Consider the following 13,597-nt stretch of genomic DNA (forward strand, 5'->3'; position numbering starts at 1 on the left):
CTGGGGCTTTTTACTTTTCTTTCTGTATGTCCTACTCTGTATCTGCTGACTGGCAGCTGCCCAGTTGGCTCCAGGCATCTTCCTCTCTTTCTCCCTCATTTTCTCTGGTTCTTTCCAAGCCTAGATTTTTCCTCCTATCTATTCTTTCTGCCTGCCAGCCCCATCTATTCCTCTTCTGCCTAGCTATTGGCCATTCAGTTTTTTATTAAACCAATCAGGTGCATAAGGCAAGCAAAGTGAAACAGCAACACATCTTTTCATAATTAAATGCAGCAGAAACAAATGTAACACATCCTTATGTTGTTAAACAAATATAGCAGAAACAAATGTAACACACCTTTACACAGTTAAAGTAATATTATACAGCAGAAACAAATGTAATACATCTTTTCTTTATATAGTTAAATATTCCACAACACATCCTAGTTTGAGTTAGCACAGCTTTAAATGTGTCAGGTTCTACCTATCAAAAAATTCATATGCAGTATATGTGATAACTTAGGTGAACTGAAAGCTTTACTTACGTTAATATGTTTGTTAAAGCATCCAAGGTGGTTTTTGTTTGTTTGTTTGTTTGTTTGTTTTTGTTTTGTTTTGTTTTTCAAGACAGGGTTTCTCTGTGTAGCTTTGGAGCCTGTCCTGGATCTCACTCTGTAGCCCAGGCTGGCCTCGAACACACAGATCTGCCTGCCTCTGCCTCCCGAGTGCTGGGATTAAAGGTGTACACCACTACCTAAAGGTGTACACCACTACCGCCTGGCAGCATCCAAATTTTAAGAAACAATTAAAAAATTATTTCCTGAGCTGAGAAGATGGCTTGATGGGTAAAGGTGCTTGCCATATAAGCCCAATGACCTAAGTTCAGTCCTTGAACCTACCTAAAAGTGGCACTCAATAAAATTGTCCTCTGACCATGACACATATATCATAGCACATGATAATAAATAAAATCATTTTCAAACATTTGATTACCTAGCCAGGTGTAATGGCATGCACCTTTAATCCTAGTACAGAGGTTGAAGCTGGCAGATCTGTTTGAGTTTGAGGCCAGCCTTGTTACATAGTTCCAGGACAGCCAGAGCTACATAGTGAGACCCCTGTCTCAAAAAAAAAAAAAAAAAAAAAAAAAAGAATCCCTAACTCAAAGTAAAATTTCAGCTTGAGACTTGTTTGTAGAGACTTTTAAACATAGTTATTACTGATAAATTACTTCTGATCAAGAGATTGTGCTTTCTCAGGAAGCAGAGGCAGGGGGACTTCAGAGTTCACAGTCTACAGAGCGGGTTCCAGGATGACAGACTTAGGCAGTGAAGGAAACCATCAAAATAAAAAGCTGATGAAATATATTTGAAAGAGGGGGCCATGTACTGGCCCCAGAAAGCAGTAGAATTTGGTACCTTTGGCCACATGGTTTTGGCTTTAGAGTCAAGGATACACGGGGTTATGGAATATCTCTCCATAACTGAGGAAAAAGTTGATGAGGCCAGGCATGTGTCTCTGAATGGAGGCAAAGAGAGGCCATTGATTAATGCTGTGAAGTTGAAGCCTGGATTGCCTTGGAGACCCCAAGATACTGGAGATGCCAAAGTCATGGGATACCTGCCCTGGAGAGCTGCTACATGGAGTAGAACCAGCCCAAGATAAAGAAGTGTGTTACAGTCAACAAAGCTGAAAGGAGTTGGAGACCTGAAGGAGCCCTTTGACATCTGACATGGAAATACAGAGTTTAGAGTTTGCCCTGCTGGTTTTCAGTCTTACTTTGGTCCAGTATTTCCTCACCAGGCTCCCTTTCCTCTCCTTTGGAACAGTAATGTATATCCTGTGTCATTATATGTTGGAAGTATGTAATCTGATTTTCATTTTGATTTTATAGGAGATTGCATTAAAAGATTACATGAGTCTCAAAAAAAAAAAAAAAGAGAGAGAGTATGCTTCAATTAAAGTTGTATTTTTAATCATTTGAGGAATGTTCAGTCATGGAAGTTTTAACCCAATACCAATGAACTGTTCTTCCTGTGTTGACACAGTGATGTTTTTCTGATTCTGCCTCCAGTCTCAAAAGTAGGAGAAGTGGAAAACTAACATTAGATGTTACTCTGTGCTTAAAATTTTTCTAGTCAGATATTTTCTTAAAGTTAACTTGGTTTAGATTTTGGAGCTTGCTTATTATCAAAGGACTTTGGCTCATGAATCTGGAAATCTAGATTCTAACTCTGAGTCCTGACTGAGTTGAGATGACTGGATGAACAAAATACCTAATACTGGCCTTAATAAAAATCGATAGAAAATGTTGTTTTACTTAGTAAGTTTGCCTGAAAAATTACTGAGTGGAATCTTTTTGTTTTAAAGTTAAGAAAGAAGAAAAGAAAAGGCATAAGTCGTCATCATCATCATCATCCAGTGATTCAGATAGCTCGAGTGATTCTCAGTCCTCCTCTGATTCTTCTGATTCTGAAAGTGCTTCTGAAGAAAAATCCAGAAAGAGAAAAAAGAAACATAGGAAAAACTCCCGAAAGCATAAGAAGGAGAAGAAGAAGCGAAAGAAAAGCAAGAAAAGGTCTTTACAATGTGTTCTCTATTAAGATTTTGAGTCAGTTATGTAAGAGCATTAAAATAGGGTTTATAACAGTGTCATGAGATCATTCAACAAAAGCTCTCAGTTAATTTTACGTTCTTCCAGTGAAATGATGGTTTCGATTTTACATTACAGGGCTTTTATTTTTGGATTTATTGAGGCATTCTCAGTTCCCCAGGCTGGCCTCAAATTCATAGTTCTTCTACCCCCTTTACTGTTGTGGGACAAAACTTTTCCTGGGGAGATGTAACAGACCCATCTACTCACCCTGGATAGGGAACCCATGACAGATCAAAGTCTGGATACAAAGTCCAACTTGGTGAACCAGTGAGTGTTATTGAGGTTACTTATAGAAGCAGAAATCACTCAAAGACAGCCACGTTACCAAAGCCCGCTCTAGCATAGGGGACAGCTCACAAAGCTAGGAACCTGAAGCAAACTGCACAGCGTACAGGCCACTCAACAGGTCGGAGAGTGACCTTTCCAGGTGTCTCATTTGGTCTAAACATTTTCCAGGCAGCTAGGCCAGTTTCTGCTTCTCTGGCAGCTGGGATGGTCTGAGAATCTTGTGTAGTTTGTCTTTTCTGAGAGTCGTCTTTGCAGCATGGCTCTGCTTACTCCTGCAGGGAAGGCCTAGTCAATATTGTCATTTTCAGAGACTTCCTGAAGTGGTTTTGAGTTGGTTACTTTCTTGCTTAAGGAGCTTCCTGCAGGATGGAATGTTTTAATTTCAGGAAACAGTTATATAACATCCCAAGTAGTAATGGTTACAGGTGCACAATTATTTTATAGTAAACCAACAGTTATGTCCCTTACTTTGTAGCAGTACATATATATAGGTCCTTGTATATTTCTTTTGCTCTGACAGCAGTATGTGAATTGAGAGCAGATGATTCAGTCACTGCTTTATTTTCTGCTTTGTTTGAAATGTGTTTATATTAAAATTTAATTATACCTATTACCTCAAAAGTGACTAATTTAGCTTGTACTATTTTGTACAAAATTTTGTTATTTACATTGGTTTTTTGTTTTTTTGGTTTTTTGTTTTTTTTTTTTTTTTTGAGCTGAGGATTGACCCAGGGCCTTGCGCTTGCTAGGCAAGTGCTCTACCACTGAGCTAAATCCCCAACCCTAAATTTTGTTATTTATATGTGCGTAGGTGTTTGCATGCTTGTGCCCATGGAGGTCAGAAGAGGGCATCAGATCCCCTAGAACTAGAATTAGAGTTGGTTGTGAGCTGCCTTGTGGGTGCTGCCTATTGAACCTGTGCGCTCTGGAAGAGCAGCCAGTGCTTTTCACCACTCAGCTACCTCTCCAACCCCTACTCTGTATTTCTAATTTATCAGAATATATTGCCTGTAGGGTCTCATCTGTCTAATAGAAAACTACTTTTGAGTTTGAAAACAAATGGATTTTTGTTTGGTTGAGTTGGTTGGTTGCTTGGTTTGTCAGGGGAATGAAGGAACTTTTTTTTTTTTTTTTTTTTTTTTTGCCACATGATGACATCTTTAAAAGGGAAAGGTGGGCATATGTATTTTGATATTAAAGACATTCTGGGCTAATGAGGCAACTCAGCATGTAAAGGCACTTGCCACCGAGCCCATTGACCTGGATTTATCCTGACTCACAGGGTGAAAAGGGAGAACTGGTTCCTGCAGATTGTTCTCTGACTTCCATGTGTGTACGTACCATGGCATGCATGCTTGTGCACACACTGACTGAAAATGTAATTTAAAAATAGAGAAAGCCAACAACTGGGAATTTTAGATAGGTTCATAATGCCAAGTGTGACTTGCTTTGATTTTACCTATTTAGCCCATCTAGTGAGAGTGAAGCAGAAAATCTTGACGCCCAGCCTCAGTCTACTGTCCGTCCTGAAGAGATCCCTCCTATACCAGAAAATCGATTCCTCATGAGAAAAAGTCCTCCTAAAGCTGATGACAAGGAACGGAAAAACAGAGAGAGAGAAAGAGAAAGAGACTGGTATGTGAATGTGTATATTTTATAGTACTGTTATTTCTTTTTTGACAGTGATGAAATGGTGGCCTTATCCCAATGAAATCCTCTTAATTTTGGGGGAAAAAGAAGCTAGCAAAGCTCATTCTTTGCTAAATACATACATAAATAACTGAAAATTGACTTCAGTTACCAACAGATTTTTGAGGAAATAAGTTCTGAAATGTAAAGTAATATGTGTTAGATGACATTGCAAATGACAATAATGAGGTAGTATAGTGTTAAACCAATAAAACAAGATGGTGTTTTGGTATGTTGCTTACCTGTGTTTCTAAAATGATTTATTTTGCAATTTTTTGATTTTGTGTGTTTGTGTGTGCGTGCGCATGCACACATATGGGTATGTACACATAAGTACATATGAGTATGCATATATGTGTGTGAGTTCAAGATCCCTGCTCTATCAGAAAAATAGATTCCTAATAAGCAAAGACCCTCCTGAAGCTATTGACAAGGAAAGGAATGAGAGAGAGAGAGGAGAGAGAGAGGGAGGGAGGTGAATGTATGTGTTTTCCCCAGGGCCCTTGTGGTCTAAGGAGTTGTGGGAGCATAAGAACCTCAGTTTTATCTCTGAAACCTCTGCAAAAAAGCTGGGGGCAGTGGCATGTTTGTGACCCCAGTTCTGGGGAAGTAAAGATGGGTGAACCTCTGGGTCTTACTTACCAGTCAGCTTAGCCTGCTCAGTGAACTCCAGGCCAATTCAAAAAACAAGTTGAATGGCTCCTAAGAAATGATACCCAAGGTTAAACTCAGACCTACCCACACAAATAGGTGCACCTGAATTTACATACATATGTGTTCACAAACACACACACCCAAAAAGAAAAATTAACCTTGTTTTGTAAATTTGTATAAAGAGGAAAACCTTATTTTCCTAGCCTGGCTTTATACTTATTAAAAGTTGAGATGGTCGTGGGGCAGTGGTGGCACACGCCTTTAATCCCAGCCCTAGGGAGGCAGGGTCAGGCAGATCTCCATGAGTTCGAGGCCAGCCTGGGCTACCAAGTGAGTTCCAGGAAAGGCCCAAAGCTACACAGAGAAACCCTGTCTCGTAAAAAGAAAAGAAAAACTATTTGACCTACTAAAATTCAACCTTTCAAATATTTCTTACATAGATATTATTGAGCTAATTTTACTTACAATTTAAAACCAGTTTCACACTTGATGTACATCATAATATGAGTAGTATTTGACTAATTCAGACCAATTTGTCTCTGCCTAATTTACATTGCTTAATTTCTCCAAAGTTATCTTACTAATATACAATTGCTCACAGGAAATTATAAAGCATTTTGGAATAAGATAGTCTTAATTTCTCTCTTTCTCTCTCGGAGCCCCTGGGTTATTATATATTAGTTTCGATAGCCTTATTGAATTAGTTTCACCTTACTATTAAGTATTTCTTTCAAAGATTATTCACATTCAGGGTGGTATAACCATAGGCAGTGATGCTTACTGGGATTTGATGTCATTTTCAGTTATAAATTAAATGCATTCATTTGTATCACTAAAGTTATATTTTCAAGATTCTTCTTTATAAAAGTAATATGTTTAAATTTTCCCTTTGCTTGCTTCTAGTAATCCACCTAATTCCCAGCCTGCTTCATATCAGCGACGATTCTTAGTTACTAGGTCTGGCAGGAAAATTAAAGGAAGAGGACCAAGGGTAGGTGATTCTTTGTCAGAAATGTTAATAACACTGTGTTTATCCTTCTTTCAGAGTGTAGAGTGCTGGGGGTGGGGCTCAGTGCTAGAGTGCTTGCAGAACATGTTTACAACCCTGAGTTTCAAGTCCCCAGAACTACAAGGAAAAAGGATTTAATGTTTTAAAAATAGTTTCAATTGCCATTTTACTATTCAGGTTACTAAAACTATAGGAGACATGCATAGTTTAAATTATAGATCCCTTTCTCCTCCCCCCCCCCCCCCCCCCCCCCTGAGCTGAGGATTGTACCCAGGGCCTTGCACTTGCTAGGCAAGCACTCTACCACTGAGCTAAATCCCCAACCCTAGATCCCTTTCTTATAGTAACTTTATGTCTTGGTACTTCTTAGTTGAAAATAGATTATAAATTTACATACTTTAAAATGAGATTGAGATGGCTAATACCTTAGGAGACTAAGGCATGGAGATTGCTGTGAGTTTGAGGCCAGCCTGGTCTATATAGTAAGTTCTAGGCCAACTTAGGCTGCATCATGAGACTCTGTCTCAAAAATAAATAACATTAAAATAAAATCAGGGGGGCTAGAGAGATGGCTTAGCAGTTAAGAGCACTGACTGTTCTTCAGAGGACCCAGGCTCATTTCCCAGCACCTACATGGCAGTTCACAGCCGTCTGTAACTCCAGCTCCAGGGAATCTGACTCCTTTACACCAGTGCACATGAAGTTTAAAACAAGAAGGAAAAAAAGCCAATAAAGGCACTTATAAATAAATGAATTAATGAATAGATAGATAGATAGATAGATAGATAGATAGATACAATCAGAACATAAAGGGTATTGAAGTCTTGACTTTTGGTAATTCCTACCCATCATATCTCTATTTTTACCGAAAACTCAATAAAAATTGGTCATTGCATTTCTTTTTTTGTTTTTACTAAATTTTCCCAGAATTTAAATAACTTCTTTCAAAACTTTTTTTTAGAAATGTGGCAGTACTTTATATTTTAGGTCTTTGCTTCTTACCCAGTTTTTCTTCTGTTTTCTACTGTCTGTTGAAAATAGCACTTCCTGTCTGATTGGTTTCAATGTATAAAATCCATTGAATCTTTTCAGTCATTACTTAATCTCACCTTCTAGTGTTCTCTCCATATTGTTTTAATCTTGTCTTTTCCTATCTCTCAAGCCAGTCTTGATTTTAGACTACTATTTTGCATTCATGACCTTTATAAATTAGTGTCAAGGCTCTAGTTCATTTTAAATTGCATACTCCTTGGACAGGCTCTTTAGTCTCATGGATGGCTGATAATTCACAGTTCCATCTGTTCTTGGCACCAAAGGTTTATGTGGCTAATGAGCACCTCAAATTTACCATCAAGAAAGCTTAGCATAAGCATTTACTCTTCAGATCTCATATCTCTTTAGGCTGTTGTTCACAGTGACTGGTCCCACCACCTGTTTGCCTGTTTCACCTAAAGCCCAAACTCATTTTCATTCTCTTCTCTTTCGTACTTTATATAGCTTCTATGTCATCTCCTGCCATTTCTTTCTCCTCACAACTCTGACATGCATCTACTTCTGCAAAGCTTACTCATAATGCTGTCTCAAGTAGAAAGGGCTTCCAAACTTGGGTTTGGTAGGTTTTGTTTTTGTTTTCTCCATCAGTACTGGCTTTAAACTTAAACCTTAAATGAATGCAGACCCTGAAGAGCTTTTGTTCATGTGAGTTATATTTATCAATATTAGTACTTTTAGAAATTAAAACTAAGAAATACTTACCACAAGTATAAGTAGCTATGAAAGTAGTTAAATCAAAGTGTGTTTAGCAGGGTGGCGTTGTTGTTGTTGTTGTTGTTGTTGGTGGTGGTGGTGGTGGTGGTGGTGGTGGTGGTGGTAGGTGGATCTCTGTGCGTTCAAGGCCAGCCTGGTCTACAGAGTGAGTTCCAAGATAGGCTCCATAGCTACACAGAGAAACCCTGTCTCGAAAACAAACAAACAAATAAAAAACAAAAACATGTTTTATGGTCTCTGAGTAATTCTACCATATGATTATGAAGGGACAGAAGTGGAAAAGGCATATGGTGTATTTAAACAGTGGTCAGGGTAGTCAGAAATTGCACATCTGGGCTGAGATGTAGCTCCAATGGTAGAGTATTTGCCTAAAATACAGAAGGCCTTAAGTTCGATCTCTCGCCCTTTGAGCATTGAGCAAGTCTGATTATGTTATTCCTTTAGTATTGACTTTAGGATAAATAAAAAATAATTTCCAGAGACTGAGCTCTCACAGAATCTATCCTTGTTTACTTCATCAGTATGGTCTAGTTTTACTTTCTCTTGGAATTTTTAGCTTTAGCCATACTTGACCTGTCTTGTGATCATTTCTAAAACAATGCTGTTTGTTTCTGCCCCAGAACTTTCAATATAGAGGTTTCTTATAATCTTCCATGTTTTGTTTCATCTTTGCCTAGGTAACTTAGCATAAACATTCTTTCTTTCCTTTTTTTTTTTTTTTTTTTTTTGAATGCCGAATGCAGAAGTTGGCTTCCGATGTTTTACAGTCTTACATCTAAGCTTGTAACGCCCAATATGCAGGATACACAGACAAGGAACTTCCCTTAAGCTTTCAGGAGGGTGGAATCTTGCAGGGAATTAACATAGGGAGGATATCAAGGTCAAGGTCAGCAAGCAAGGCAACAGTTTCCCAAAACGGGGACCAGGGCCCTACAGGTCCCCCCACTTTTACTAAAAAATGAGCTTCTGACTTAGGTTATGTGGGACATCATGGAGACACCTGTAACATTCTTTTTTTCAGCTTTTATTATTTTAGATGGTCACATTCCTATAACTAAGTCAGATCTCTCTTTGATTGTTTGAGCACCATTTCTCCTTCTGTAATCATTCTAGTGTAGTTTAATGTATGTGATTATCTATCCATTAATTTGTTCCTCTAACTCTGTAAAATGTTCAGTCCCAAGAGATCAAAATCTGCTATATCTCGGCTCACTGGTATTTCTTTAGTAATCTGGTTAGCCATCTGAAGAGCTGAGTAAATGTTGGTTGAACAAAGGGCTTCTGTGTGTTTATTCTACTTAATGATATTTGCTTTGCTTTGGAAGGTGACGTATATGTAACACTCAAATAAGAACTTGGGAATTTGTAGTAGTTAATAAGACTGTTCCTAGCAAGATGTGAAAAGCCAGAGTAGTGTTTCTTACTTGGAATTTATGGTTAGACTATTACAGGATCTCTGCCTGTTCCTACCTGAAAGCTGAGACATTTGATTGTGCTGAGGATTAGATTCTAGAGTATTATGTGTGCTAAGCACACATTCTTACCTCATTCCCTTTTTTGGAGTGGGTCAGTTTGGGTTGTGGTTTTGGTTTTTTGAGACAGGGTTTCTCTGTGAAACAGTCCTGGCTTCTGGATCTCACTCTGTAGACCAGGCTGGCCTCGAACTCACAGAGATCCACTTGTCTCTGCCTCCTGAGTGCTGGGATTAAAGGAGTGTGCCACCATTGCCCAGCTTGTTCCTAATTTTAACAATTTCAGAAAGCAGAGAAACCTCATTCATTTTATTTCAGCCTAGAAATAAGTATGTATCTTAGCTATGGTATCGCTTTTACATTTTTATATGGTCTTTTTCCCCCCTCTTATTTTTTTAAGCGTTATCGAACTCCTTCCAGATCCAGATCAAGGGATCGGTTCAGACGAAGTGAGACTCCTCCACATTGGAGACAAGAAATGCAGAGAGCTCAAAGAATGAGGGTGTCAAGTGGTGAAAGATGGATCAAGGGGGATAAGTAAGACTTAACTGTTATTTCAAATGAGTGATTTTCTTTCTTTCTTTCTTTCTTTTTTCTGTTCTGCACAATTCTTTTATTAGGAGCCATTTTATTTCTGTATACCTTACAGAAAACACTGTAGCTTTGTACCTTATAATTATGTTGTTCTTTTCCTAATAACATTTCCCAATATCTTTTCCCCCTTTACTTTTTAGGAGTGAGTTAAATGAAATCAAAGAAAATCAAAGGAGCCCAGTTAGAGTAAGAGAGAAAAAAATAACCGATCACAGACACATGTCTGAGAGTCCAAACAGAAAAGTAGAAAAGGAAAAGAAAGTTAAAGACCATACATCTGAAAGCAAAGAGAGGGACATGAGAAGAAATTCAGAAAAGGATGATAAATACACTAAAAACAAAGTGAAGAAGAGGGGCAAGTCCAAAAGTAGGAGTAAGAGCAAAGAGAGATCCAGGAGTAAGGAGAGGGAGCCCAAGCACAGCAGACACGAAGACAAGAGGCCGAGGTCGAGAAGCAAAGACAGGGATCACGAGACTCCGAAAGAGAAACAGCTGGAGTCGAAAGGGAAAGAAGAGGACAGGAGTGGAAGTAAAGAGAACTCTAAACAGGGCGAGTCCAGAAGGAGTGAGCACGGCCATAGCAAAAGTAAGGAGAAGGATAGGCGTGCACAGTCCAGGAGTAGAGAGCGTGATGTGGCCAAGAGCAAACACAGTTACAACAGTAGGACGAGGGAGCGGAGCAGGAGCAGAGACAGGAGCAGAAGGGTGCGCTCTAGAAGCCACGACAGAGACCGCAGCAGGAGCAAGGAGTACCACAGGTACCGAGAGCAGGAGGACAGGAGAAGAGGAAGGTCCCGGAGCCGGGATCGAAGAACTCAGGGACGGTCGAGAAGTAAAGACAGGAGGAGGAGAAGGAGGGATTCCCGGAGCTCAGAACGAGAAGAAAGTCAAAGTCGCAACAAAGAGAAATACAGAAGCCAAGAAAGTAAGAGTTCCCACAGAAGAGAAAATTCGGAGAGTGACAAAAGAGTGTACTCCAAAAACCGTGATCATAGTAGCTCAAGTAATAATAGGGAGAGAAAGGCTGATAGAGATCAAAGCCCAGCAGTGTCAAAACCAAAACAGAGCAGTCAGGACAGTGAGTTGAAAAGTCAGCAGGACGAGAAGACCAGATCCCCAGTGGAAAAAGAAAACCAAAAATCAAAGGGTCAAGAAAATGACCATGTACATGACAAAAATAAAAAATGTGATGGTGAGTCGAGCCCCGGAACAGATGAAGACAAAAGTGGATGAGTGAGTTGTGTACGCTTACTTCCTTCCTGTCCAATTTCAGTTTTGGAGACTTACTGTTGAATCTTTTTTGTTGTTCTCATTATTTTGGGGTTGTTTTATGTTTGTCTCTCCCACCCCCCCTTTTTTTTTTAAATGTGGACTTCATTGAGTTGATATTTTGATAATCTGCTACCTGGATAATTTGTACTGCTAAAGTTTTAATAAACTTGAAATGAAAACAAAACCCACTTTGGTGTAATATTGTGTGCTGTGTTAACTAGCTATGTATTCATTTTTGTGGTGCACCAGTCAGTCAGTCAGTAGCAGCCAGCCTACTTAATCAGCCATTTGGAAACAAGCTTAACTGTTGATTGCAGTGCATTGTTAGACAAATTTGTGTTTCTTTTAATAGAAATCCCTTGAGAAACCACTAGAAGTTTTGTGTGGTTTTTGGTTTGCATTTATAATTCACAGGCTTACAGCTGTTTCTTTGAATTATACAGAAGCAGGATTCTGAGGTGATCTTAAGTCATCACTTGATGTTACAGTTTCTCTGCTTTAGATGCTTTCTCGGGCTTCATCCCTGATTTACAGTTTCAGCTCTAGCTTGTTTCTGAATACTGCCCATGTCTGTGAGCTATAAGAGACGGATGCTCTCCTCAGTTCATGTGCTGGTTGAGCTTGAGTTGCTGTTATACAGCGTTTGACAGGAATTATACCTTGGAAGATCATACTATAATTCTCAATTCTTTGTTGCTTTTGGTGTGAAGAACTGAAACTTGCCTTTTAAGAACATGTTATTACCTTTTTCTACAATTTAAAAGACATTTCTCATTAAAACATACTACTTGTGTAGGTACTTCTTAATCTAGACAGATTCTAAAAAGCGTTAGTATTGGAAATAAGATTTCCCTATTTTGGCTGTTAGCCTGTATCACATTGAGTGTGAAATCTGCATGGTTTGGGTTTTTTTTAAACTTGGACTAACTTCTTTAATTCTCATAGCTGTGAATATGAAATGTCAAGAAGATGCATCTTTCTATATCTGTACCACGATAGGCTGCAGCATGTCTGTGACTCTGGTTTCTTTCTGTTCAGATGACTTTAGACCAGTTTACTGTAAACATTATTTTAACTTGGCATGTATTACATTGCCATATAGAGTAGAGTAGAAAGTTGCAAAATATGATACCTTATGGAGGTAAACACTAAACATATCCAAAGTCCATTCAGAATTTTGTGTGTTGTATTTTGCTATTTTTGTGATGTGTAGCCTTTTATTCTGTAATATCCTTCTAAATAAAACATTGAACATCCAGCAAATACAAAACCTGCCTCATTTGAAAAATATTTCAAAACTCCAATTAATAGTAGCCTTTAGAAAGTTTTGTACTTTAATATTTGTCAGTATAGTGTCAACTCTTACCAAGGTAGCTTCTTGGCAAACCCAGTAGCTATTCAGTGCTGTTGTACTGCATAAAGTTATGCCTAATGTACTTCCCATTATTGATTATTACAATAGATTGGCAATGTAGCTGGTACAGAATGAAGGATGCGGTGATTATAAAGCTGTTTGGAACATCCTAAAACAACTACCCATGGTGGATTCTTTACAAATTGTTTTTCTTGATGGGAAAAGTGTGTGTGTGTGTGTGTGTGTGTGTGTGTGTGTGTGTGTGTGTGTGTGTATGATCTGTTACATGACTTAAAACAAATGGATTATGTCTTAAATCCAGTCAATTGTGTTTTAAAATATATCCAAAACTATCTGATCTTTAAGAAAGGAATTTCTACTAACATTTTAAAATCCATTCTAAGTAAAACTACATTTTTCCTTGTCCTAGAGCTTTTATCTGTTAGCATATATATAAACAAGGATTTTCCAGTTCTTTGAAAAAGTAGGCTTGGGAGAGAATTAGTAATGTCTATAATGTCCTTCTGTTTGGGTTATCAAAAGAGCAGTTCCCGTACTCCTTTTTTTTTTTTTTTTTTTTTTTTTAATTTTCAGTAGAACAGATATGGGGTGAGGAGTTGAGAAGACAATCATATAGATTTTATTTTCAGAATATAAAGAGCAGTTAGAAAACTACTTACCAGCATTAACTGTATCCCGAGTTCCAGTTGATCTAGTCAAAGCTTGAGCTCTTGTTTTAGTAGTTGTGCTAGTAGATCTTTACCATTTCAATTTTCCCATCACATTGGCTTCATAGACATACATGAATTTGCAGTTAATTTGTAATTTTGTCTTAATACCTTTTGAAAGTATTTTCACTTGTT

General features: G+C 38.3%; 1 protein-coding gene across 10 annotated transcripts in view; it reads left to right on the plus strand.

The window, feature by feature from the left end:
* Positions 1-13,285, plus strand: part of Ppig (peptidylprolyl isomerase G) — a 32,091-nt gene extending 18,806 nt beyond the window's left edge. For all 10 annotated transcript variants that reach the window (XM_036184044.1, XM_036184040.1, XM_036184047.1 and 7 more), the window contains 5 exons: positions 2,350-2,557; positions 4,391-4,558; positions 6,170-6,257; positions 9,915-10,051; positions 10,249-13,285. In XM_036184044.1, coding sequence (XP_036039937.1) covers positions 2,350-2,557; positions 4,391-4,558; positions 6,170-6,257; positions 9,915-10,051; positions 10,249-11,341 — 1,694 coding nt within the window. In that variant the 3' untranslated portion in view covers positions 11,342-13,285. The remainder of the gene's footprint in view (positions 1-2,349; positions 2,558-4,390; positions 4,559-6,169; positions 6,258-9,914; positions 10,052-10,248) is intronic.
* Positions 13,286-13,597: the final 312 nt, after the last annotated feature.

This window comes from Onychomys torridus, chromosome 4, assembly GCF_903995425.1.
Source record: "Onychomys torridus chromosome 4, mOncTor1.1, whole genome shotgun sequence".
NCBI lineage: Eukaryota > Metazoa > Chordata > Mammalia > Rodentia > Cricetidae > Onychomys > Onychomys torridus.